The sequence below is a fragment of the Vipera ursinii genome, assembly GCF_947247035.1.
Source record: "Vipera ursinii genome assembly, chromosome: 17".
Taxonomy (NCBI): Eukaryota; Metazoa; Chordata; class Lepidosauria; order Squamata; family Viperidae; genus Vipera; species Vipera ursinii.
The window spans coordinates 505,039-529,073 of NC_139530.1; the positions used below are offsets into that span (position 1 = coordinate 505,039).

The 24,035-nt window shown below is 52.4% G+C and overlaps 3 protein-coding genes across 9 annotated transcripts; 1 reads left to right on the forward strand and 2 right to left on the reverse strand.

The window, feature by feature from the left end:
- Positions 1–1,380: 1,380 nt before the first annotated feature.
- On the reverse strand, positions 1,381–7,509 carry LRRC47 (leucine rich repeat containing 47). 2 transcript variants are annotated; one of them, XM_083375668.1, is made up of 7 exons: positions 6,798–7,509; positions 5,931–6,365; positions 5,051–5,167; positions 4,610–4,725; positions 4,051–4,153; positions 3,514–3,603; positions 1,381–2,802 (listed from the first exon to the last, which is right to left on the reverse strand). In XM_083375668.1, the coding sequence occupies exons 1-7, from the start codon at positions 7,494–7,496 to the stop codon at positions 2,596–2,598; spliced, it is 1,767 nt and encodes a 588-aa protein (XP_083231794.1). In that variant the 5' UTR covers positions 7,497–7,509; the 3' UTR covers positions 1,381–2,595. The 2 variants fall into 2 exon arrangements, with proteins under 2 accessions (XP_083231794.1, XP_083231795.1); XM_083375669.1 differs by lacking the exon at positions 5,051–5,167.
- Positions 7,510–10,733: 3,224 nt separating this feature from the next.
- On the reverse strand, positions 10,734–20,620 carry CEP104 (centrosomal protein 104). 5 transcript variants are annotated; one of them, XM_083375877.1, is made up of 23 exons: positions 20,564–20,616; positions 20,237–20,311; positions 19,721–19,851; positions 19,360–19,533; positions 18,755–18,893; positions 18,468–18,530; positions 18,192–18,268; positions 17,901–18,069; positions 17,379–17,537; positions 16,712–16,948; positions 15,864–16,067; positions 15,049–15,216; positions 14,667–14,840; positions 14,045–14,221; positions 13,290–13,496; positions 12,921–13,037; positions 12,639–12,669; positions 12,423–12,504; positions 12,118–12,226; positions 11,542–11,680; positions 11,370–11,437; positions 11,085–11,181; positions 10,734–10,907 (listed from the first exon to the last, which is right to left on the reverse strand). In XM_083375877.1, exons 3-23 carry the CDS (start codon positions 19,831–19,833, stop codon positions 10,771–10,773), a joined length of 2,841 nt encoding a protein of 946 aa, XP_083232003.1. In that variant the 5' UTR covers positions 19,834–19,851; positions 20,237–20,311; positions 20,564–20,616; the 3' UTR covers positions 10,734–10,770. The 5 variants fall into 5 exon arrangements, 3 of the variants coding, with proteins under 3 accessions (XP_083232003.1, XP_083232001.1, XP_083232002.1); XM_083375875.1 differs by having other exon boundaries at positions 19,721–19,847; positions 20,564–20,601; XM_083375876.1 differs by having other exon boundaries at positions 12,423–12,501; positions 19,721–19,847; positions 20,564–20,600.
- A 61-nt stretch (positions 20,621–20,681) lies between these two features.
- DFFB (DNA fragmentation factor subunit beta) lies at positions 20,682–23,728 on the forward strand. Of its 2 annotated transcripts, none has more exons than XM_083375881.1 (7): positions 20,682–20,835; positions 20,933–21,062; positions 21,428–21,616; positions 21,805–21,884; positions 22,106–22,276; positions 22,573–22,673; positions 23,140–23,728. In XM_083375881.1, the coding sequence occupies exons 1-7, from the start codon at positions 20,731–20,733 to the stop codon at positions 23,459–23,461; spliced, it is 1,098 nt and encodes a 365-aa protein (XP_083232007.1). In that variant the 5' UTR covers positions 20,682–20,730; the 3' UTR covers positions 23,462–23,728. The 2 variants fall into 2 exon arrangements, with proteins under 2 accessions (XP_083232007.1, XP_083232008.1); XM_083375882.1 differs by having other exon boundaries at positions 22,145–22,276.
- Positions 23,729–24,035: the final 307 nt, after the last annotated feature.

Genomic DNA, 24,035 nt, shown 5'->3' on the forward strand with positions numbered 1-24,035 from the left:
CCTGTTACTTTGCTGGAGGGAACGAGTTTCACGGAATAATTTTACAGTGCTGCGTTTAGCGACCATTCAAAGTTACAACGGCCCTGAAAAAAGGGACTTGGGGCCGTTTTTCACACTTAATGACTGCCGCAGCATCCCCCGCGGTCACGGGATCCACATTGGGACGCTGGGCAACTGACTTGCATTTACGATGGTCGCAGTCTTGGGGCCACGTGATCCCCTTTTGCGACCTTCTGACGAGTCTCATTTCCTGTTCTTTGGGAGGCTTGGGTGCTAGAACCCAGTCACTGGGGATGATGGGAGGTGGAGCTCAGGGGAGGAAACTCTTGTTAGAAAAAAGGGGTGCCCCATTCTAGATTCTGAAGCTCAGCTGAGCGCAAACTCTTGCAAGATTCGAACCCATTTCCTCTTCCCAGCAAAAGAAGTCTGGAGGGCAAATTGTGGCTGAGGACTTCCCAGCTCTGGTTTCCTCTCCGCTTCCCGGGTGGGCAAAGACCCACGAAGAGGAGAAGACAAAACTCCCCCAAGCACAAAATCTGATGGGAGGGCCGGGCCTCTGCCAAGCCAAACAGAAGGGGAGGCTTGGCAGCAGGCCAGGAGCAACAAGGGAGGGGCCCTCTTTGCAGCCCACCCCTCTTGCATGGCAGGCTGGCCGGCCTCTTCCCCCACTCCCCAGCCAGGGAGGGGAGGCCTTTGCTGCAAAGCTATGTTTGCAGAGCTGGAAGGGCAGGGAGGGGGGGGGCATAAGAGGCCAAATGACCGCCCCTCCCATTTTCTCCAGCAGAGAGAAGGGAGGGGGCTGAAGGTGGGTCTGGGTCTCAAGAGGCTCCGCCTCTGCCCCGATTCCAGAGCTCTCCCAACATGGAGACCCCTGCCCAGCTCCATCTGGAAGGCTCCTGGGAAGCAGCCTGACCCCCAACTCCCACAACATGGTGCATTCCCACAACATACTTTAACACTGGAGAAACCCAGGGAGTTTGCTCCAGACTCTTCCTTTAAGGCTTGTTGGTCACTTTGCACTCGCTTCTTTAGCAGCTTGCTCTCTTTTGCCAACCATAATTTTCTGCCTTTCCCTTTGCAGCTTCACCACACGGCCCCTAAATTAAAAATAAATGCTCCAATTAAAATTGCAGGTTCCAAAAAGGCCGGGAACTGCCCTCCCTGGTGGAGGAACTACCGGTATTACAAAGGCTCTTGATTGCTGCCCTCTTGTGGTTGTTCTGTGCTATGGCAGCTCGAGGGCAGCCCTCTGGTGGTGCTTTGGGGCAACTGCACCCAGCAAAGGACAGTTTTGACCAGTTGAAAAGGCCCTTAAAAAAATGATTGTGGTCAGCTTATTATTACGATCTGCTGTATTGCTCTACAAGTAGCCAAGGTGCACAACAAAGTTTTAAAAGAGATATTTCATTTATGATATAAATATTAAAACATGAACAAGGCCATTCTGAACCAAATCCTGGGTAACACCAGAAACAAGCCCATAGTATGTCAGTGTTTTGGGACACGCTGATTGAAAGCCACTGTCCTCCAACTCATTTTTTTACTTACTGGGTGTGATCCCCAAATTCACTGCTGGCTATTAACACAAGAGGTGAGGAAAGCCAGCTGAGGCCTGCTCTGCAGGGCTGGCGCTGCCTGCTCTCCTCCACCACCCCTAGGGCTGCCAACTGAGATTCGGGCACTGCAGTTCTTCCATTGCTGAACAAGACACCAAGACTGAGACTTCAAACATTTTTTTTTATTTTTAGGGAGGAATTATTGGTGCCCCAAAGCTGGGAATTGAGACAGCTTTAATTTTCAGTAAAATTTGCTAGCACAATGCCTTATGTTTGGAGGTGTATTTTTAAGGGGAAATTCGGATTTTAAAAATCAAGGTTGTTTCCCTACAACCTGGACCGGAGCAGGTGCTTTTTTTCTGAGTTTGTTGGTTTTCTTGCAGATGTTTCATGACCCAACTAGAAACCAACCCTCAGCTAGCACTGATGATGTTACTTAGCTGGGTCACGAAACGTCTGCAAGAAGACCACCAAGCTTAGACACCAGCAAGGACCCCACAGCTGGGAGGGGGCAAAGGCCAAGCTGGGGAAGACACGGCATCCCTATTCTCCCGGAGAACCCACATTACGGAGAAGGGGAAGGAAAGAATGTGATAGGGGAAAGATACCCTCCGGTGATTTTTCACTGGGGTTCCTTCCCCCCCTAGGAGATTCCCCCATTTCACCTGCACTCAGGGAGACCACTCACCCACCCACCTCTTTCCCATGGAAGGAACACAATCACACAGCACAGCAAAATTATATCCGCAGGGAGGAATCAGTTGGCGGAAATAACCTCGCCCGATGTGCCGTGATTGGCAAGGGACCAAAACTGACCAGCCCCCCATCTGAGTAGGGGGATTAAAGCAAGCTAAACATCCGAATCTCTCTCTCTCCCCCCCCCCCAAATTCATGCAGCTTAAAATAGCTCAGTGCTTCCTGCTGTGGTGAATGAGAAGAGCAGCGGGACACCCCCGCCCCCCCAAAAAAAACCTTTTATGGAAAGTCTAGGGTGGAGTCCCAGGGAAAACGGCTGAGTGACGCATTTCACCAGCCGAGCTTAATGAAGGACGGCGAGGAGGGAGCTGTGGAGATCCGTCTTTGAGGGATAAAGGACTTTTAAGTTCCCTTCTGCGTCCACCACCCGGACCTGCTCCAAGACCACCGGGGGGCTTGGGGGGCTGCCTTCGGGCGCGAGGATTTCGTGATCCGAGCCGGCTTCCCTGTCTTGATGGACTGCAGTCAACTTGTTCAACTCGGCCATTTTCTGCAATTCAAAAATAAAAAATAACTGCCATAATAAAAATCATTTGTTTTCCCGAGAAGGACAGAACCCCAGAAGGTGGTCCCAGCACCAGGGGTGGTTCTGGGCTCCACGAAAAGCAAGAGTCCCGAGGGGAACGCACTCTCAGCTTATATGGAGGTAGTCCTCCACTCAGGACTAGCCATTGAGTTATGATGGACGCCCCCCCCCCAAAAACAAACACCAAAAACAAAACACTATTTAAGACCTGATTCTGGAGTTCCATTACCCCCCCCCCCCAGTCAATTCTGGGCGCTTGGCAACTGGCCAGCATTTATGACTGACTGTTAGCAGCGCCCTGCTGTTAGCTAGCCATGATTTATGACATTTTTGCTGAAATCAGTTTCCTCCTGGGTTTTGGCCAAAACAGCCACTGTGAGCAACGGACTCACTTAATGACCACAGAGTTTACTTTCAGATCGCCAATTTGCTGCAAAAAGGCCATAAAATAGGCCAGGTCATGTGACTCGACCTGCCTTACGTCCTGTCACGACTTTGGACTGGAACTGGCAGGTTCCATTATGGCCGTGAACCTGTTATTAGTCTGGATGCAGGCCTTGTGGTCCCAGCTGGGGGCTGGGTCCAGGGTCGGGGCGCAATTCCTGACAGCCCGAGGCCCATGGTTCCCAGCGCTGGCGTGAGAGGCGGGGAAGGGTGAGGGGAAGGAGGACGTACCACAATGAGAGTGTCCATCACATCTTTGCACAGCTGGAGGCTCGTGCCACTGGTCACTTCGAGAAGCAAATCGGTGGTGGTTTTCCCAAGCTTCAAAAGACCAAATGGAAACATGAACAAAACCCAACCCTGCATTTACAAGAAGTCCTTAATTTACAACTATTCATTTAGCGATTGTTCAAACTTGCAACAGCCTGGAAAAAGTGATTTTCAACCAGTCCATGCACTGACGATGCTTCGGCTTCATAATCACACAACCAAATTCAGGCGCTTTGGCCAACAGCATGAATTTATGAGGATTGTGGGGTCCTGGGTGGTCTCCTTGCAGACGTTTCATGACCCAACTAGGTGACAGCATCAGTGCAATCAAGTCCAAACTGTGCTTGTAAGGACTCCCTGTACTATGTTTCCTCCTAGATTACAATACATTTACACAAGGCTGGCTCGATTGTGATTTGCAGACTGAAGAACTGGTCTCAATACTGCAGGAATCCCAGCCCCTCCCCCATCCGCTGCTCCGTCCAGCCCCTTCCTCACCTTTGTTTTCTCACTGTTCGTAATAGGAGGGAACGAAATCACGGCACCTTCCGCATCAACCAGACAGGGGTAATTTTCTTTCCCGTCCAGGAGCTGAAGGTACCTGCCAAAATTGGAAGTAAGAAGGCCCAATTAGGACACTATTGTGGTCAAATAAAAACAAGACAACTCGGAAGGGCATTTTTTTAAAGGTAAAATTAAAACCTGCACGATGCATCTCTGAAAGTACCAGCCGAGGGGCCGGTCAAAATACGTCTTTAGGAACTGAATTGAATTTGAGCCGCAAGAGGTTTCGCAACAGGGTTTGGGGTTTCCAACACCTGTCTGGGTTTTATTTTAAAACGTAAGGAAAACATTTTTTTTCTTTACATGACATTAAACGGTGCATATTAAATAGGTAAAGATAATTCAGCTTAAATCTAAATTTTAATGAAGAATTTGAGTTTGAGCACAAAATCTTTGTTTCTTTTAGGAAACCCTGTTTAATCGACAGACGTGGTAACTCTTGAAGCCGTGCTCCACCCTCCTTTTTCTCCTCTGCCTCGAACTTATGACGCACTTGTACAATCCAGAGATATTCTGCCTTTTCTTCTGCTTCCGTTGCTCCTCAGCTTCGGCCTGCAACTGGCGGAGGAGATCGTTGGCTTTTGTCTCCTTCCGGCCCAGGGGGACGATCTGAAAAACAAGAAGAGTTGCGAGAGGTTTCATCACATCGGTTCCAAAGTGGGCAGGATTTCAGGCAGCTCCAGAGAGAAAGACTGAGGCAGAAACAGGCAAGCAACTTACAACTGTGGGGTCCTGGGTGCTCTCTGAGCTGGCTTGTTTCCTTTCGTGACCCAACTAGGGAACGTCATCAGGGCTAGAAGGGAGAGCATTGATGACATTGCCTAAATGGGTCCTGAAATGTCCGCAAGGAAAGCAAGCATGCTAAGGGAGTACCGAGGACCCCTCCTCCTGCTCCCCCCTCTCTGCAGAAACCCTCCGCTGGAGCACAGCCCACCTTCAAGTCCTCTGGGGCCCGAGCTTCATAAACAAGCGGACCTTTCACCAGCTGCAGGTCGTGAGTCGCAATGGTGGCTGCTGTTCGTTTCTCACAAATGTCCTCGTGGAGTTTTGTCTGTTTGTGAGATTTAAAAAAAACCCAGCAGCTTTAGATTTATTTTGAACTATTCCTTTACCTCATTTCAAGCTTAGATCCTGCTGCCTGATCAGGAAAACAGACTCCCCCACTTCAGAACAGAACACCCCAGGTTGTTGGGTTTTTTTTTACATGGGAAGGAGAACAGAATGTAAAAATGCTCAGCAGCAAAGATGAAACTGGGGGAGACAGAACCTAGAAAGCGAGGGTTGGAAGGGACCTTGAGGTCCTTGAGTCTCTTCTTGAAAATCTCCACTGTTGGAGCATCCACAACTCCAGGAGGCAAGTTGTTCCACTGGTTAATTGTTCTGTCAGGAAATTTCTATTTAGTTCCAGGTTGCTTCTCTCCTTGTTTAGTTTCCCTCTGGGGTTTCTTGTCTTGCCTTCTGGGCTTTGGAGAATGGGTTGACCCCCCTCTTCTTTACGGCAGCCCCTCAAATATTGGAAGATGCTGTCACGTCACCCCTAATCCTTCTTTTCACTAGACGTACCCAATTCCTGCAACCGTTCTTTGCACAGTTTAACCTTCAGCCCTTTAATCATCTTTGCTTAAGTGGTGATTCACTAGTACACCCACCTCGTTAGTCTCAGTTAAGCAAGGGGATAACACAACTTTATTCTACCTAATATGATCAGCTTTGGAGTACCAAGCAGAATTGTACGGCTTGCCCCCTAACTTTGCCCCTCCCTCCCTGGCTTATTCCTGCCCCCAAAGAGCTTAGTGTCCTTTCTGCAGCCCCACCTGCACAGAGAGGAACCTCTTCAGAGCATTGCCAGTGCTGAAATCCATGCCTTTCACCACACAGCACACGATGTAAGGGCGGACGTCTTTCACGCTGAGGCCAGCTTTCACCACCAATGGTGCCGGGTTGTCGGAGATGTGAAGAATTTTCACAAGCAGTTTTGGGGCATCTTCCAGTTCGTCATCGCTGCCCATTTTCTTCTTGTTCTTTTCGCGCTTCTTTTTCCGGCTTTCTTCCCTCTCGGGGCCACCCTCCTGTTTGCTTCTCCCTCGGCGCAGATACTCCAAGATGGATTTGGTCTGGCAGCCGTTCACCATCTTCTCCAGCCGTTTGTCCTTGAGGGCGTTGCCTTTCAGGTTGACGTCCTTCAGTTTTGGGCAGTCGGCCAGCTCCGCTGGGATTTCGGAGAGCTTGTTATTGGAGACGTCCAAAGTCTGGAGAAAGAAAATAGAGCCAAGCGTTTCAACAAAGGAAAGAGTGCAAAAGAGAGTAAATCACTGGGGCAGGGGTCTTCAAAGTTGGTCCTTTTATGACTTTTAAGGTAGAACATAGAATCCTTGGGTTGGAAGGGACCTCCGAGGTCTTCTAGTCCAGCCCCTGGCCATTCCACACAAACGGCTGTCTATTCTCTTCTTGAAGGCCTCCAGTGATGGAGCATCCACAGTTTTTTAAACTGTTCCACTGTCAGGAAATTCCTCCTTATTTTGAGTATGGACCTCAGAACACAGTATAACAGAGTTGGAAGTTCCTTTAGACTAGTCCAACCCGCAGCTCGAGCAGGAGACCCTGTACATATGCAGGCCTCTGCTTTGATGGAGAGTCGGGGGGATCTACCGGCACCGGCCTTCCCTCCCGCCTTGGCTCACCTTCAGCCCAGCCAAACGGGCCACCTCGGCGCCCAGCACCTCCAGCTCGTTTCCGGACGCCTCCAGCAGGCCCAGCAGCGCCAGGGGCGAGGGCGGCGGGCCAGGACGGCGACCCTTCTGGGCGGGCGGCGGGGGCAGCATAGTCCCCGGGAGGGCCCGCAGCAAGTTCCCGCCCAGCAGCAGCTCCTGCAGCGCGGGTGCCGAGCGGGCCAGCCCGGGGCCCAGGCCGCGCAGCCGGTTGCGGCGCAGGTTCAGCACCCGCAACTCGGGCAGGGCCGCCACCGCCTCCCCGCCCCCCTCCTCCTCCTCCTCCCCGGCACCGTCCAGCCCGCCCAGCTGCGGCGGCAGCGCCTCCAGGCCGTTGTCCGACAGATCGAGCGAGCGCAGCGTGGCCGGGAGCAGCCGCCCGGCTAGGGAGAGCCCCGCCGGCCCCAGGGCGCAGGCGGGCAGCGCCAGCGCCTGCAGACCCGAGAGGAGGCCCAGCGCCGCACCGGGCTCGCGTAGCTCCGGGCAGCCGCGGATCTCCAGCGAGCGCAGCGCCGCGCCCAGCTCGCCCAGAGCGTCCGGGAGGCGACCGCCGGCCTTGCGGACCCGCCGCTCCAGCGCCTCGCCGGCCTCCAGCCGCAACTCCCGCCGCCCGCCCGCCGCTGCCGCCGCCAGCTCCGGCCAGCCCTCCTCGGCTCCCCCGGGCGCCGCCATCTTCGCTCGCTCCGCCGGCCGCTTCCGGCGCGCGGGGATGACGTCCTCTAAGGGACGCGCGGAGGCCCGGACCTCTCTTTCCCGCTACGTCACGCCTATCCCCCCCACCGCTCGGCTTCTTTTGCGCAGGCGCCGAGACATTTTAGGAGCGGCGTTTTTCAAACTGCAGCTGTTCTTTAAGATGGGCGGTCTTCCTGGCTGGGGAATTCTGGGAGTTGAAGTCCCCACGTCTTAAACGTTGCCCAGTTTGGAGCAACCCCTGGATTAGTGGCACCCCGGAAGCGCCAAGCCCCCCGCGGAGCTACTCCTGGGTTACGTGTCCCAACTAGGTCTCCCCATGGCGCCTCCGTCCAGAGTTCACATTAGCAGAACGGGCACGTGTATGTGGGAAAGGAGAAGTCATTTCATTCATTTTATTAAATTTATATGCCGCCCTCCTCCCTGAGGACTCAGGGCGGCTCACAACAATAAAAATTAAAAAACATAGAGTAATTTTTTTTAAAAAGAAACAATAAATACAAAATTACAAGACAATTTAACCCAGTAAAAAGCCTAATTAAAAATTGTAGTCAGTCCAGACCCGCTTGTTGAACCAACCACGTCTTCAGGTCACGGCGGAAGGACCGAAGGAAGACGAAGATATCTCACGTGTTTTATTGTACTGTGAGCTATACCGAGTTATACCGAGTCTACAAGTCAGCATATATTCTCCCCCTATGAGAGAGATTGCCAGGGAGGGCAAACAATTTTTAAGCAGGCTTTCTTCCTCCAGGACTCAAACCCTTCTACCACGCATGCTTTGGCAAAATTCTGCGTTGCTGCAATGTCCATCAGAAAAAATTGGTTACACAGTTATAGCTGTCAACTTGTGCAAATCTTTTGGAGTTATCTCTTAAGAATTTTTGGAACATTATATTTACTCCCATACTTATCGCCTTTCCACTCACGCCAACTAGAACTTTAAAAATTAAAAACCTGGTCCTTCAGGTCTTCCCATGGCGCCTCCCTCCTCACTGCTATAACTGAATCTGCCTGCCTTGTTGCCGGGGGTCTTCTCCCGTAGGGTCCTCGGCGCTCTCTGAACTTGGCTGTCCTCTTGCAGATGTTTCACGACCCAACTGGGGAGCCTTGCCAGTGCTTCCGTGGATTCATCTTCACCAGCACTGAATCTGTTCCCTGGCTGGGTCCTGAAACGCCTGCAAGACAAACCACCAAGGACCCCAATTTGTACTCTTCCTTTTGAGCCGACAGTGATGCTGCAAAAATAGTAATAAAAAAAGAAGCGGACGAGCAGAAAACAGATGTATATAAAAAAGGCTGGACACCCATTAGCTGAAATCCAGAGCTTTATTATCAGTTAAATACAAACAGGAGCGTAACGTGATTCTACGTAGCAGGTTGCCAGCAGAATTCTGGACTCAGACCTCCTTATTTGCTCTTAAAACCATCGGAATAAAAACAGCCCCCATCCCACACGGACTTAAGCGATTCCTTTGAGGTAGGACTCCACTTTGGCAAAAAAAAAAAAAAAGGATTCTCTTCCCCCCACCACCCAAAAAATGTGCTTTTCAAACTTTGAGAGGGGCCAGAGATTTCTACACAAGGTCTGCCGATGATGGAGCAGGTAGTTTTTGATTTTCCACTTTTCCGTAATCTTTCTTCCCCAACTGCTTTTTCTTAGAGGACAGTAAATAGCAAGCAGGTTCACGGCGTACGTAATAGAACAATTCCTACATGTGGACCCCTAACCCAAGAGAAAGTGGCTCGGCGGAGCCCCCCAAATCAAATCATATAAACCCTGATCTTCAGGGAGTGCAACTGCCCTTTAACAAAAGGAATGTTGATTTCCTGCAACCTGGTTTGTTTTAATAACCCTGTGCTGAGCAAATTAAGGTAGGATGGGGAGATAGTTTAAGGAGACTTAGATACCTGTCAGAAAACGATATTTTTTCTATATATTGATGCATTTCAGAAACCTGTGCATAAGCCCTTGGTTAAGACACTTCAAAAAGAGATACAAATCAATTTGTTAAAAAAAGTGCAAGTTTTGTAAAAAAAAAAACACCCAATGCTGCCCATCTTTTCAAGTGAGGTTTGGAAGGATTTTTCCTTACTTGATTAGGATTCTATGCATAATTTCTACTTCCTTTGCTCAGTTGTTTATAAAACCTTTCCTGCCTTTAAAAAAGGGAACTGCTGATTATTTTTCTGGATGGGCCCCTGAACAAAGTTAACTCCATTTTGGTGACTTTTGGGACATCACAATTAACCCACCCAACTCCGCTCCCTGAGGCATAAAAGGACAGAATAATGCCAAAAAACCCATGCTTTTTTTTGAGGATTTCACTGCACAGCCACAGCAATCAAGCCTGCAAGGAAATTTTTTCAGATTTTGCGAGTCTGGGCAATGGGGAAAACTGGACCCTTAGGGTCAGGAGTTGGCTGGCATTGCCAAAAGGAACTGGCCATTCACAGGGTTAATTTTTACTTTGCAGGATTTTTTTTGGCCAGCCTTCCCGGGAAAGAGTGTGGAGTGTGTTGAAAAGCCATTTAATGGTTCCTACCGTTAGACAACAGACCTTACAAATTCTGACAACCCTACCATCTGCCAGAGATAGTAGCTTCTAATCTACTTTCTCCCTTGGTTTTAATTCCTCACGCGGGGAATATTTACTGATTTGTTAAATTTATACGCCGCCCACCTTACGGGCGCAACCTTGGGGCACCCAAGTTGTAGCTGCTCCGTCACTGGGGTTTTCTACAAAGAGACTGGACAGCCATTTGTCTGGGATACGATCAGGTCTCCTGCCATGGACAGAGGGTTGAGCTAGAAGACCTCCAAGGGCCCTTGTGAGTCTACGTTTGAATCAGATGGAAGACTATCAAAGAGAGACGCAACCTAGAACTCGGGAGAAATTTCTTGGTTGTGAGACCTACGGAAGGACCAGCCCCCAGACACTGTGGATGCTCCAGCCCTGGGGGCGGGTGTGTGTGTGTGTCTTCACAAATGGACTAGACAACCATCTGACTGGGTTGGTTTAAGGTCTCCTGCTTCAGCAGGGGTTGGTCTAGAAGTCCTCTAAGGTCCCTCCCAACCCCGTGATCCTATATAGATACTGGAGTGCAGCAGTTCTAGATAAGACGGGGGGGGGGGGGCATGCGATTGGCAGAGGGTAGCCCCTTTCAGACTGCTCCCCCCCCGCAAGCCCTACTGCGGCGGAAGAAAGAGCAGGCGGACCCCAGGCGGGCCGGGAAGGGAAAGGAGAGATCCGCGTCATCGCTTTGCATACGTTCTGCCAGTGTTTTTATTCAACGCTCCTCGAGGGGTGGGGATTTTGCTCCCCACCGTGGGCGACCGCAGCTTCACTCCCAGGGGCCCCGACCGGTTCAGGACGGTTCCGCCAGCCCGGCCTGGGGAAAAAAGAAAAGAAAAGGCTGTGTTTGAAGAGATGGGGAAATGGGGAGGGGAGGGGGGGGCTGCCGTCCCCACCATTCAAAGTCTGCTGCCGGCGATGGGTGGGGGGATTTCTGGGGAGAAATGAGGGCACCCCGGTTTGTGAGGGGGAGAAACCCGAGGTTTTTTTTTACCGGTGACGGTCTGCGTGGGCAAGCTCTTGTTCAGGGAATGCGTGCGCCTCGGGTTCATACGGCAGCCGTCTCTGCCCATCAGATGCACCTTCCAGGCCTGGGGGGGGGGAGAGAGGGGGGGAGGAAATGGTTCAGAGGGTCTGCAGCCGCGATGAAGAGAGGAGGAGGAGGATCAGGATCAGCGGGGGACCGGATCCAGTGTGCCAGGACCCTTCCCCGGTCCTCCCCCCACCACCGTTATCCTGAGGAGCCGCCCCTCCCTCCACGCCCGCCTGCAGCTCTCACCTCCTCGCCCGGGGTAAAGTTGTCGTGGCATAACGGGCAGCGGTTGGCCACTTTCTCGGACTTGGCTGCTGGAGAGGAGAGAGGGGAGACGTCAGCCGCTGGGGGAGGGTCCCAGGGGCCCCAAGGGTCCCGTAGGGAGCAAACGAGAACGGAAGGGGGAAAAAGGACTGACGGTTGCAGGCTCTCCCCTTGGCGTGCCGGGCCAGCTCCTCCTTCGGCAGGGCCTCGCAGCAGCGGGAACACTTGGCAAAGTTCTCCTTCTTCTCACACTCGGTCAGCAGGTGCTCGGTCAGGCTGGCGATCTCCACCACCTGCCCCGCGGAGGGGGGGGGAAAGAGAAGAGCCCCTTGGCCTGAGAGGATGGCGAGATCAATCTCTCTCTCTCTCTCTCTCTCTCTCTCTCTCTCTCTCTCTATCTCTCTCTCTCTCTCTGCTGGCAAGAGGACCCCTCGGCTCCCCCAAAGAAGCCAGTTCTCTGTGAGCAACTGGCCTAGAGCGCTTTGCAAATAGGTTTGGTAGTATTTTTGTTTTGCAAAATGAATACGGCAGAAGAACGAATGAGCGGAAGGGCTTCCCCTCCGGCGGCCCTGGAGGTTCTTCGGAAGAGGCCGAGCAGCCATTTGTCTGGGATGGTCTGCTGCTGGAGGAGTGGGGGCTGGACTAGAGAAAGGGCAGCCGAATCTCCCCTGGACACCTCCAGCGATGGGCCCCTCGCAGCACCAGGAGGGGGGCAGGGGGGGGGCCTCACCTGCTTGCAGAAGTCACACCTGGTCAGCATGGGGCAGTTCTTCCAGTAATGGAGGTCCAGCCCTTCCTCGGTGAAGGATTCGTCTCTCTCCCCACAAAAGATGCAGAGGCTGACGAGAAGGGAGAGCAACCCATCAAGGCCCAGGAGCCCCTGAGGCCCTTTTGGAGTCAGGATCCGGAGGGAGGGAAGATCCTTCCGTTCCCCCAAGCAATCGCCCTCCTCAAAGGCAGGGAGACGGGCGGCCTTCCTGCCTGCCTGCCGGCCATCCCGTCCCCAGGGCTGGGCCGGCCCCACCAGCCACTTACTTGTCCAGGTAGTTGGCAACGGACGAGTGGTCATCCAGAGGATCCGCCGGGACGGGCTGGGCAGCCTTTTTGGGCGTTTCTGCTTTGAGGAGGAAGGAGAGAGAGGGGGGGGAGGGTCCCCCTATTTTTATTAGAATTACGTTGGAGTCGAGTCAGATTTAGTCAGGACAAACGTCCTTCGGACAAAAGCCTTTAAAAAAAAAGAAGAAGCCATACCTTGAGTCTTTGATTTCTGCAAATCTTTTTCCTAAAGAGAAATTAAGAAAGTCAAAAGGAACAGAAAGGCCGGATCTTTGCAGACAGCCAACTTAATTAAAAGGGCAGAAAAGGGGGTTTCGTCGGGTACCCCTGAAACCTGCGAGGCAGTTGGCAATTTAGGACTCCCCTGAGGAACTGCCCTCCTCAGGCTGACAGCCCACAGATGTGCTGGAGTGCAACATCTGGGGAGACCCATGCTGGCTGGGGATGATGGGCTTTGTCTTGGATATCCCTGGATACCTTGTCGGCTTGGGCGTCCGTCTGCATCTCCTTCAGGGCTGCCACTTGACCTTGCAAGGCATTGAGCTCTTCTTTCTTCTCCTTCTCTGCTTCCTCAGTCGCTGACTTCTTCTGGGCCTGTTCAGACAACCGGGGAGCCCCTGAGCCAGCGTCAGGCACGGCACGGGAGGCTCCTATAGAAGGAGGATCCTGCCCTCCTCCCGGCAAGCCCCCCTTCCTTCTAGCCCTAGCTGGGTCATGAAACGCCTGCAAGAAAGCCACCAACCCGGGGCTTTTCAGAATGGACCACGCAGACCCACAAAACAGCCACACGGGCACAAAACCTCCTTGGGATGAAGGTCAGAATCCTTACGGAGGCTCCCCCCTTACTTTGAGCTCGGCTTCGCTGAGCCGGCCGTCAATTTTAGCGAAGCCGTCAAACAGGGTCTTGTACAGCACATTCTTCCGGGTGTTGGCATCATCGGTGGGCAGATAATCCAGGATGTTGTCTCGGTGCTGCCGATACATGTCCAAGATGATCCGGATGGCCGTTTCCCGCACCTCGAAGACACGGTGCTCCAGAGCTCCTGTGGCAAACTGAGACCGGAAAGCTTCCCAATCAGGCTCAAAGGCGAGCAGCTAGCACAATCATATTAAGGATCTGGAGCGACAAGAAAAAGGTGGCCGGGGGGGGGGGAGGAGGGAGGAAGACACGCACCCGGGACCTCAAGATATGCCGTAGTGACGTGGCAACCAAAGTTCCTCAACCCTGGCAACTTGAAGATATGTGGACTTAAACTCCCAATTTTAGCGCATTTCTTTTGATGTGTATCCTCGTTGTGGCTCGGTTACTCTCTTGTAGTCCCTCTCTCTGCGATCTTCCCACTCCGGTGGATGGGAGGGGAAAAAAATGAGCATGCTGGCTGGGTGGCTGGGGAATTCTGGGAGTCGAAGCCCACACATCTTCAAGCTGCCAAGGTGGAGGAACACCGGTCGTAAGTCTCCCAAAAGAGAGAGACTTGGTTGAGGTGGGATGCAAAGAACGAAGACAGAAAGCCTGTGTTACATTTTACAGGGAAAAATCCTGTATCTGGCTCAAATCTGAGAAGAGACTGTAGGAGGTTACAGGACCCCAGAGTTCTTACTCGCATGACGTTATCGACCGTGAAGCCGGAGTTCTCGGTGCCCAGGTGTTTCAACAAACGTTCCACCAGCTCCACCTGGCTCATGGCGAGGTGTGTGGGGCAGTTGGGCCTCAGGGGCTGCACCAGGTGGGTAGGGATGATCTGCAGAGGCTTCACCTCATGGCAAAGGGCCATCTCCTGCAAAGAGCCAGGGTAGGTGACTGATTGGTGGGAGGCAGCCAGGTTTTCCTGAACTACGAGAGATTTGATCTCATAAGGAGGTTTATTTAGGATGTGCAGGTAACCCTCAAAGGTCTCATTTCTTCGTTTATTACATACAAGCCGACTCTAAGAGGCTTACAACATTAAAATGAAACCATAAATATATGAATTAAATGTATGAAATCGCATTGGAATTAATTTCACTTTTTCATTTTATTCAGGAGATCCAAATACAAAATCCCAAAGGAAAAAAATGTTAACAGAGAAAAAAACTAGACAAGGACAGTAAAAAAAAATGTGAATTCTTAAACCACATGGAAATTTCAGTAAAAGACCAGTCTCTGGCCACATTACGGATGGAACGCCAGCTCATCGGCTGCAGAGTCGCCCTCCAGCAGAGTTTCCCGGCAGGTGGACTTACCTGGATGAAGTTGGCAGCAGCCATCCGAAGGCGGGCCGAGGAGTCCCCCGTGCGGGAGAGGAGGTTGGGGAAGGTCCGTTCCAGGCAGAAAATGGTCTCCTGCCTGCCCAGTTTGTGCTTGGGGATGTACTGCGTGATGCTCATTTTCAGGAGCTTCAAGGAGGCGTGGAAAACCTGCCGCATTTGGAGAGACGAGGAGAAGAGAGCAGTAACACAGAACCATCCAGGTGAGCCGTTTTCGGTTTTTAAGGAACCTCAACTGACTGCTTTTCTTCTGAGCGTCAGCTGGAAGCGGGAGGCAGGAGACCAGGGGGTGGGACAAACAGCCCCTAGCCAGGTGACCCTAACCCTCTCGGCCTCCCAGTTTTCGCCCTTCCCTCACCGAAGAGACGATATCTTTGATGGCCCGCACGACGAGGAAGACGGCTCCCCGGAGCATGTTCTTGAGCTCCTCCTTGGGGGTGCTGGTGGGAGCCTCGCTCATTTTCTTGTAGATGGCCAGCAAGGAGTCCTCGCGATACGACCAGGTTTTGGAATAGGCGCCGGCCACCTGGGCAAAGCAAGGCGGGAAGGAAGGAGAGCGGCCTGGCGGGAGACCGACACCTCCGCCAAAGTCGACAGCTGCCCTTCCACTGGCCGAGGACGGCTCCTCCCCTCGCTTCTACAGGGAGTCCTCCACTTACGACCATTTGTTTAGTGACGGCTCAGAGTTACAATGGCCCGGGAAAAGCGAGTTAGGGCCGCATTTCACACTTACAAAACCTGCAGCGTCCCCGGGGGTGGTGGTGGTGTCAGGCGATCAAAATTCAGACCCTTGGCAACCAGTTCATATTTATGACAGTCGCATAAAGGAGGGAGGGGGTCACGCGATCCCCTTTTTCGACATTTCCGACCGACAAAAGTCAAGGGGGAAGCCACATTCCCTTCACAGCCGTGCTAGTCACTTAAACATCTGCAGGGATTCCCTTAATGACAGTGGCGAGAAAGGTCGTAAGACGGAGCAAAACTAGCAAACGTCTTGCACAGCAAGAGAAACGTGGGACTCCACTGTGGTCGTAAGTCGAGGACTACCTGTATCGGGGATCTCCCCGCTGGTAGGCGTGGCTCCCTGTCCGGCCCCTGCGGATGCCCTGGGTCCAAGAGCTCCGGACAGCCCTCCCGGGCCCTCGGCAGCAGAACCGCCGCCTCCCTCCTTACCAGCGTTTCCCCGAAGACGTCGATGGAGGCGCTGGCCTCCCGCAGGGCCTTCTCGCTCAGAGGCTCCGGATCTCCCACCGCCCCGCTCCTGGCCGTCTCTCCGGCTTCCTCTTCGGTCATCTCCGGCTCCGGCATGGGAAAGCCTTCCTCCTGCTGCCGGCGGGTGGCCGGCAGGGGCCGCTCATCGTAAGGTAAGAACTCGGCCTGGGAGAGGAGAGCCCAGCAGTCAAAGCTGGCGGCCGCAGAGCGCCCCTCCTCGGTTTGGGACCCTCCGGGCTGCGGCTCCCAACCCCCCCTCCCACGGCACCCTCAAGGAGTCGGGCAAGCCCGGCGACCAACGTGGGAAGGGGCCGTGTTTGCACACAGCAAGAAGGGGCGGGTGGTGGTGGTTGTGTCTAGGGCTGGAGATGTGAAGGTCAGGAGAAACATGTGGGAAAAGGTCCCCCCCCCCCGGAGAATTTGGCATTTGAGGAGAGGAAGAAGAAAGGAGATAAAGAAGGAAGGAGAAAAAGGAGAAAAGGAAAGAGGAGGGAAGGAAAGAGGGATTAAAAAGACTGAAAGAAGAAAGGAGGAAGCATAAAGAGGGAAGGAAGGGTAAGAGGAAGGAAGGAAGGAGAAAAAGAGGGAAAGGAGAGAAAGAGAGAGAAGAGAAGAGAGGAAAGGAAGAAAGGTGAGAGAAGAAGGAAGGTAGGGAAGAGAGAGAAGAAAGAAGGGGAAGGAGGGAAACATTCAGGAATATTTCCCCCCCCCCACAAGGAAAGCCCCGCCTCCTCCTCCTCCCCACCCCCCAACCTCTGTGGTCCGAAGGGGCGTGGCTAAGGGAAGGGGGCGGGAGAAGCAGGACTTACGCTCATCTTCGGGAAGGCCTCTGCAGCGTTGGGAGCCGCCCGTGGCAGCGGGGGAGAGAAGGCCTGAGAGGGGGCCGGCTCAGGCGAGGGCACTTCGGGGGGCTTCTCGGGGGGCAAGGAGGCGGGGCTCTCTGGCTCGGCTTTCTCCCTCCAGGGGGACGGCAGGGGCTTCTTCTGCTGGAGGGTCGTGGTGGGTTGAGCCACAGGCTCGAGTGGCAGGTCAGGCAGCCGCCGGATCTGAGTGTACGTGAGAAAGTCGTTCATTTGTTCGCTCGTCCCTTTTTTTCAGACAGCTCAAGAAGAGACAAGCTGGACGCAAAGTCTCTGATGGTTTATTTCTCTCCCACAATTCCCCAGCCAGCCACACTCGGGTTTTTCCCCCCTCCCAGTCTCCAGAGCGGAAAGATTGCAGAGAAGGGGATTAGAAGAGAGCAAGCAAGCCACAATGGAGATACAGATCAAAAGGAATGCATTAGAGTTGGGGAGTTGAAGTCCACACATCTTCACGTTGCCAAAGTTGAGAAACTCTGATCTAAAATGACTATGGGCCTACAATATCCTACAAATCCCAGGGAGAGAACAGTTTTTAGTGGGGGTTAGGGTTTTTTTAAGTGGGGGTTCCCAATGGCCAGCTTCCAGAGGCGCTTCCTGGGGATATTCCACTTACAGCGAGATCTGGGTCCAAGAGGTTATGAAGCTCCAACTGCTGGTAGACCTTGACACGATAGTCTTCCATCTGCTGCTTCTTCTGCTTGGCCAAGTCGTAGTCCTCCCTCTTGACGGCACACCGCTTCTCCACCTCATAGCGCCCCAGACGCTCCCCGACCTGAAACACAAGCCCGGAGTGGGGCAATTGGTCACAGCGGAGAAAACCTCTAAAGCACAGAGCAAATGAGTGCCTGGATGTCCAATGGAGAAAATTAATAATTAAATGAGCGGATTGGGTATCGCTGCCACAGCCATTCATCCAAAGACAGGTAAAACTAGACTAATCTTGGCTTAAGGAACCCAGTTACCCCAGTCCAACAAACAGAACTTTTGATATTCAACAGGGTTGGTTCACGCCCACAAGGGAACAATCCTTCACAAATTTTGCATGTCCAAGAGAACGGAAGGACCTCAAGGCAGCCGAGTCCCTTTCCACCTTTCCTTGTGGGACCCCTCCCCACCCTCCCTCAGCCACTGCTACCTTCTGCAGATCTGCGATGGCTTGCTTGAGCTTCTTAGCGTGATCGTAGTGTTCCTGGCGCACCGCTTCGTGCTTCTTCTCGTCCAGCTTGCGAATGATCTGGGCCACTTCCGGATCCTGGTACATGTCAAAGGCCAGATCGTCCAGCGGAGAAATGGCGTCGGCCTTCCTGGAATGAAGGGGAGAAAGGCAGTTTGGGACAGTGCCGTGAGCAGGTGGCGGCTGGATGGCCATCGGGAGGGAGGGAAGCAAAATGGCCACAGAGAGGCTTCCCAGTTAGGTCGTCCTCACCCAGGGTAGCTCCCGTCCAAGGCCGAGTCGTCTGAATTGCTCCCTAAATAATGGTCGATCAGCTTCTCCCTGGAAGACTTGGAAACAAAACGACGACGAACAGAATTTTTGGCTGGAATGGGCACAACGTGGGTGAATGACAGCAACACTTAAATATACAAGAGCAACAACAAAAATAGAGCTGGAAGGGACCTCGGAGGTCTTCTTCATGGGGAGTGAAGAGGAAAGACCCTCTCTGCATTTTGCTTTCCCTCCCTCCAAATTTCCCAGACTCACCTGGCTGTTCTCAGGGCTAAAATCTGCAGCTTCCCCAATGATATTTATTGCCACAAGGGCAACCTGGAAAAACAAGAGAGACCCAGTTGGGAGGGTCTTCTGAAAAAAAACACACACCCCAGTTGACCAAAAGGGTCACAGGTTAAATTTACAGCCTTTTTTTTTGAGAAAATTTTTTCCTCGGGATCAAGAAGGTAAGGGATGGCTTTTTTCGTGTCATCGAGCACGGCTAGGGAAGTTATTCTAAGCTGCTCCCATTCACCATCTGGGGGTTGAATTTGTTTTACCTGGCTGTACAGATTGTACCGATTGGCGTAGTTTTTGTGGAAAGTCAACTTTAAATATTGTCCGACTGCATCCACATAGACGGATTTCAACTCCCGGGCCCGATAGCTGGTCTTTTCGTTATCGGAAAGGGAGACATAACTGTAGAGGGGAGAGGAGGGGAGTTTTAATGCAGATGATCTTTTACAAGTATTGTGAATCCTTTGCCTCTGCTGGATTATCACCTGCCTTCAAGGGCCCCATGTTTTTCTCTAGTAAGAAAAAGATGCCTGGAACGAATTAGTCAGCTGCCAATACAGAAAGTTTGTGTGGGCGTGTTTGACGAACCTCTGTCTTTTTCACAGACACCCTAAACTTAAAATTATCAGCTTGAAACCCTAAGCTATCCGCAAATTCTCTCTCAAATTCCAGAGGAAAGGAGACCAAGCAGAGGGTCAGCCTGCCAAACATGTCTCTTAGGATCTGCAGCTGCTTATTTGGAATTGCACCTTGCTTTCATAGTTAGTTTGATCTGGAATCAGTGACGGAGCTGGGCAGCTTCTGCTGGGTGACCCCTGAGGGACTCAGGCAGGAATACCGACACATCTCAAGAGAGGTAAAAGCTCACCCCAGCCTCTGGAATCGTTCCGATTTATAGGGCGCAAAATAATCGGGCAGGTTTTCGCTGATGTAGAACTCGATTTTGCTGGAGATCATATACTGGTGAGCCAGGAGTTGCAGCTTTCGAATTCGGCACCGTTCCACCATTTGGAGGACTATTTCTTGGGGATACTGGCAGAGCCTGAAAATAAAGAAAAAAGGAGGTCTTTGATTTCCCATGCCAGGATTGAAATACAGGGAATATTATATTACACTCAGTGACCAGGGGAAGGAAAGAAGGAAGGAAGGGAGGGAGCGAGGGAGGAAGGAAGGAAGGAAGGAAGGAAGGAAGGAAGGAAGGAAGGAAGGAAGATGTCTTGGGGCCTGACCTTGATGACCTCCATCCGTTGACCGTTGGCGCGTGAACCATCAGTTCCTTGGCACTGAAGCCATCCTCATGTCCGGATGAACTTATAACAATGAACCCAATCTTGTGTGGCATCCTGCTTTCTTGTGCTAACTGGGAAGAAAGAACAGCCAGGTTTTTGCAAAAGAACAGATCTCTCATCAGCAAAGAATACAGCATTTTAACTTCATGTTCTACCCTGAACAGGGACTGCAGGGACGTAAAACGGGGGTAAAATATTGGTTGGAGTTCTGTAGCCCTCCGTCTCAATAAATGACTCTGGGTAGCTACAGAAATTCAACAAGTTTTGCTCGCACTGTTGGCATGCACAAACGCTTTGCATGTTTTGGAATGGCACGTTTGCATGCGCATACTTTGCACGTATTGGAATGGCATGTTTGGATTCACGTGTGTTTTGCATGTATCGGGATGGCATCTTTTGCATGCAGATGAGTTTTGCATGCATTAGCCCCCCCAGCCCGGCTTCCTCGTCGCCCACCTGGAGCCGATGCGTGGGTCGCGGCAGGCGGGGGCGCCTCTTCTGCTCGCGCGTCCTTCACCACCATGAAAAGGCCTGGGGGGGGGGGGAGACACAGCTCGCCTTGACTGGCTCCGCTCGGGCCCGGCGATGCCCCCCCCCGTCCCAGGTAAGAGCGGCCATAATAGCGACGAGACAGCCGCCTGGGCGCTTTCTCAGATGGGGACCTGGTGGCGGGCAGTCCCACCGGCCACCGCACCCGGGAGAGGCCCCGCCCCAAGGGAGCCCCCCCGACCCCCCCACGGATGGAGGGGAGCCCAAGACCAGCCCCCCCCCCCGGCCGCCTACTTTACTCCGGCTCCATCGCCAGGGCCTCCGTTCCCCTAGCAACCGCCGCGACGCGACTGCGCAGGCGGGAGGAGAAAGGCGAGCGAGCGCCGGGTGCTTCTGACGCACTTCCGGCGACGGAGCGGCCAATCGGAGCGCAGGAAGCGCCGGGCGCTGTTTCCGGCGCCATGGCGGCCAAGGCTTTCCGAGTGCGGACGGGGCCGGCTGGGCGCAAATACGGGCTGGCGGCCAGGAGCCTGCCGGAGCTGCTGCGCAAGGCCTGCCTGCTGGAGGTAGGAGGTAGGGGGAGGAGGGGGGGACGTTGGCCGCCGCCGGGCCTCTGCCCGATCCCCGCTGCGTCCCTTGACGGGCTTCCCCGCTTCCCCACAGCCGCCCTCGGTCGCGGGCTGCCGGCTCGGCCGCTACGAGGACGGCGTCGAAGTCAGCGAGGGGACTTTCCGCGCCCTGCCCGAGGACGCCGAGCTGATCTTGCTGCGCCCCGGGGAGGAATGGAGCGGATATAAGTGGGGGACGCACCCCACAACCGGGTCCCTGCCCCCTCTTCCACCCCAGTCCCAAGTAGGGTTCTTTTCTAGCGCTGCTAGAAATTTAGGGGGAAAAAACAAACAATTTGCCTCGATGAGGACTAGTACCTTGGCCGTCTCTGCGAATGCCACCCTGAGGACTAGCAACTTCACATACAAGGAAATGGGCAAACCTGAAGGATTCATTCATATATACATATGCACGTGCGTGTGCATGTATAATGTATACACGTCTCTGTGTATAATATATACATGTACGTATGTATACACACACAGATTGTCATTACCGTCTGCCTGAAGGAATAATTGTTGCTTTTTCCCGCTCCTTTCCTCCCTGCAGATGTCGGCGAGATCGAGCGCTTTCTGAGCACTTTTTCCAGCTGCTCCTCCGGCGTCGTCCGCGCAGCTCAGGGTCTCCTGTCGGGCGAGGAGGCTCCTAAGAGGTGCAGGTTGCTGGCTGACCTGATTCAGAACCTCAACGAGAATATTTCTGCAGAAAGTAGGAAGGAAGACGAGACGTGGTTTGAAGGTCAGTTCTGAGCTGACGTTTTCTCTGCCTGGTCTACGGGTGAAAAAATGCTCAGGATGTCAAAAGAGTTTTGGGAAACACAGCCTTAAGGACTAGAAACTCAGCTTTGCAATGTTTCCTACTGAGGCTCCAAGAGCCTTTCTGGGGAAAGCACAGGACTGATGGAATTCGTTTCCCACCATTCCTAGGGGTTGAATCTCGGTTTAAGACCAAGTCCAGTTACATGCGCCATAGTTGTGAGAGCAGAATCCGTGGATACATGAAAGAGGTAACGTGGCTTGCAAAACTCCCTATCCAGTCTTTCTTTTGATCTTAGATTCTTGGAGGCAAAGTCTGCCTCCACAATACCTACCATACTATCAAACCATTGCTTATGACGATTAGGCATTGCAGCAAATGATTAATTAACCCTTTATTTGATGAGTGAACCGACTAGCACTTAACGGTAAAAAAAGTTGATTATTTTTGCTTGTGTTTCTCCCGCCAAAGGTTGTGGCTTACATTTCTGCTGTCCCTCCCGCCCTCCAGATGAAATTCAGCGGCATCGCTGAAGCCATGCTGGGAAAACTGAAGTTGGAAAAATATAATGGCTTTTATTTTGACCGGAAGGAAGTGGCCAAGTTCCGTCTCTGCACGCCGGAAGGCTGGTTCTCTTGCCAAGTAGGTTGCAAGAAAATCGAAGCCGATGGACAAAGCAAAGGCATTTTGAGTTTCTGCTTTCCTTTTCGAGCGGCATTGACTGAAGTTGAACCTTGAATCGCATCGCATAAAATATGGGGAGAGGGAGTCAGGCTGGTGCCCACCGGCACGTGATTGGCTTTACAGGGGGGGCAAGCTCTCCCACATAGAGCGTCGGTGCCAAAATAACACCTACAGGCAGTTTTCGGCTCACAGCAGTTCATTCAAACGGTTGTGAGGACTGCCTATATTCATCTTTGTGTGCCCCTTGGCTGCAGGGCCCCTTTGACACCGAAGACTGCTCCTGGAGGCACTCCATCAACCCTTACGGGAACAAAGAAAGCCGAATCCTCTTCAGCACCTGGAACCTCGACCACATGTGAGTCCTGGAACACAACTGCCCCCCCCTTTTTTGTGTGGACACGGACCCCCAAGACTCAAGATTTAAATCATAACGTTTCTTAAAGCCTTCGTGGACCCCCTGTGATGACATCGCAGCCCCTCAGAGGCCCGTGGACCTCAATGGTTGAGAGCCGTTGATTTAACACACGAAAATAAGCATGTAGCAAAGTTTTGGGTTGTTTTGTTTTTTTAAAAAAGGCTAGACCAACTCCAGAAGGGAAGTTGAATAGCTTTGCTTTGGCTGGGAAGGGACTCCATGTGCCAGTGCAGTCTACCTTAGAGAGGCAGTTAGTTGAGGGATAGAGAACAGGAGGCCGAGTGAATTATTCTGAATTTTCCTGGCCTCACACAGCACTGATTCGGTGCTAGTCCTCAGGATGTTATAAATACCCCTGGATTAACATCAAGGGAGTGAAATTATTTAACCTTCTTTTCTGTTTCAGAATTGAGAAGAAACGGGCGATCCTTCCCACCTTAGCCGAGGCCGTGAAAGGCTGCGACGGGAAGGAAATTGACTGGGAATATTTTTACCGGCTCTTGTTCACCACGGATAATTTGAAACTGGTGCACATTGTATGCCACAAGAAAACGGTCCACAACCTCGGCTGCGACCGAACAAAAATCTACCGTAAACGAAAGAGCGGCTGGAAGAACAGGCTTCTTTGCAGCCGTACCTCAAGCCCCCGGATTCAAATATCGAAAACGAAGCAAAAAACCGGCGCCAAACTTTCCAAACACAGGACGATGAAAAAACACAGCCCATAGCCAACAAGGGATCTGCTTAAAGGCTGTGCCAGCCCTTTGCTTAAGGACTGCTGTAAAAGAGGTGGTAAAGTCAGGTGGAATCATGAGATCACCTGTTTTATGACCGTCACCGTGAACAAAATTGCAGGGAATTATCTGTCTAGAAATTTTGCCTGGCCAGGGAGCCACTTTTGTTATTTAAATGATTGTTTCTACTCCATTCTATGTTTTTTAAAAGACTGAAAATAAAAGATTTTTTAAAATTAATAAAATAAATGATGACGAATATTGTTGCTTGTCTTTTTCTTACCTCCTTCTGTCCATTAAAGGCCGCAACCTGGTAGCCACCTTGACCACTGTTGCCATCTTTCTTTTGGGCACGCTTATATATGGCAGTCCCAGGCTCTTCCGGACCTGGAAGAGAAGTCGCCAAAAGCAGAAAACTTCGAATCTGAGTGTTTTGAAATTACGGCTTGCCAAGAACCATGATGGGAAGCTCAAAGATGGTCAGATATCTTTGGACCAGCAGGTGGCAACCATCGCCCAGAAATGAAAGGGCTGGCCTCTTCCCCCCCTCCATCCTTTTTCCCAGTTT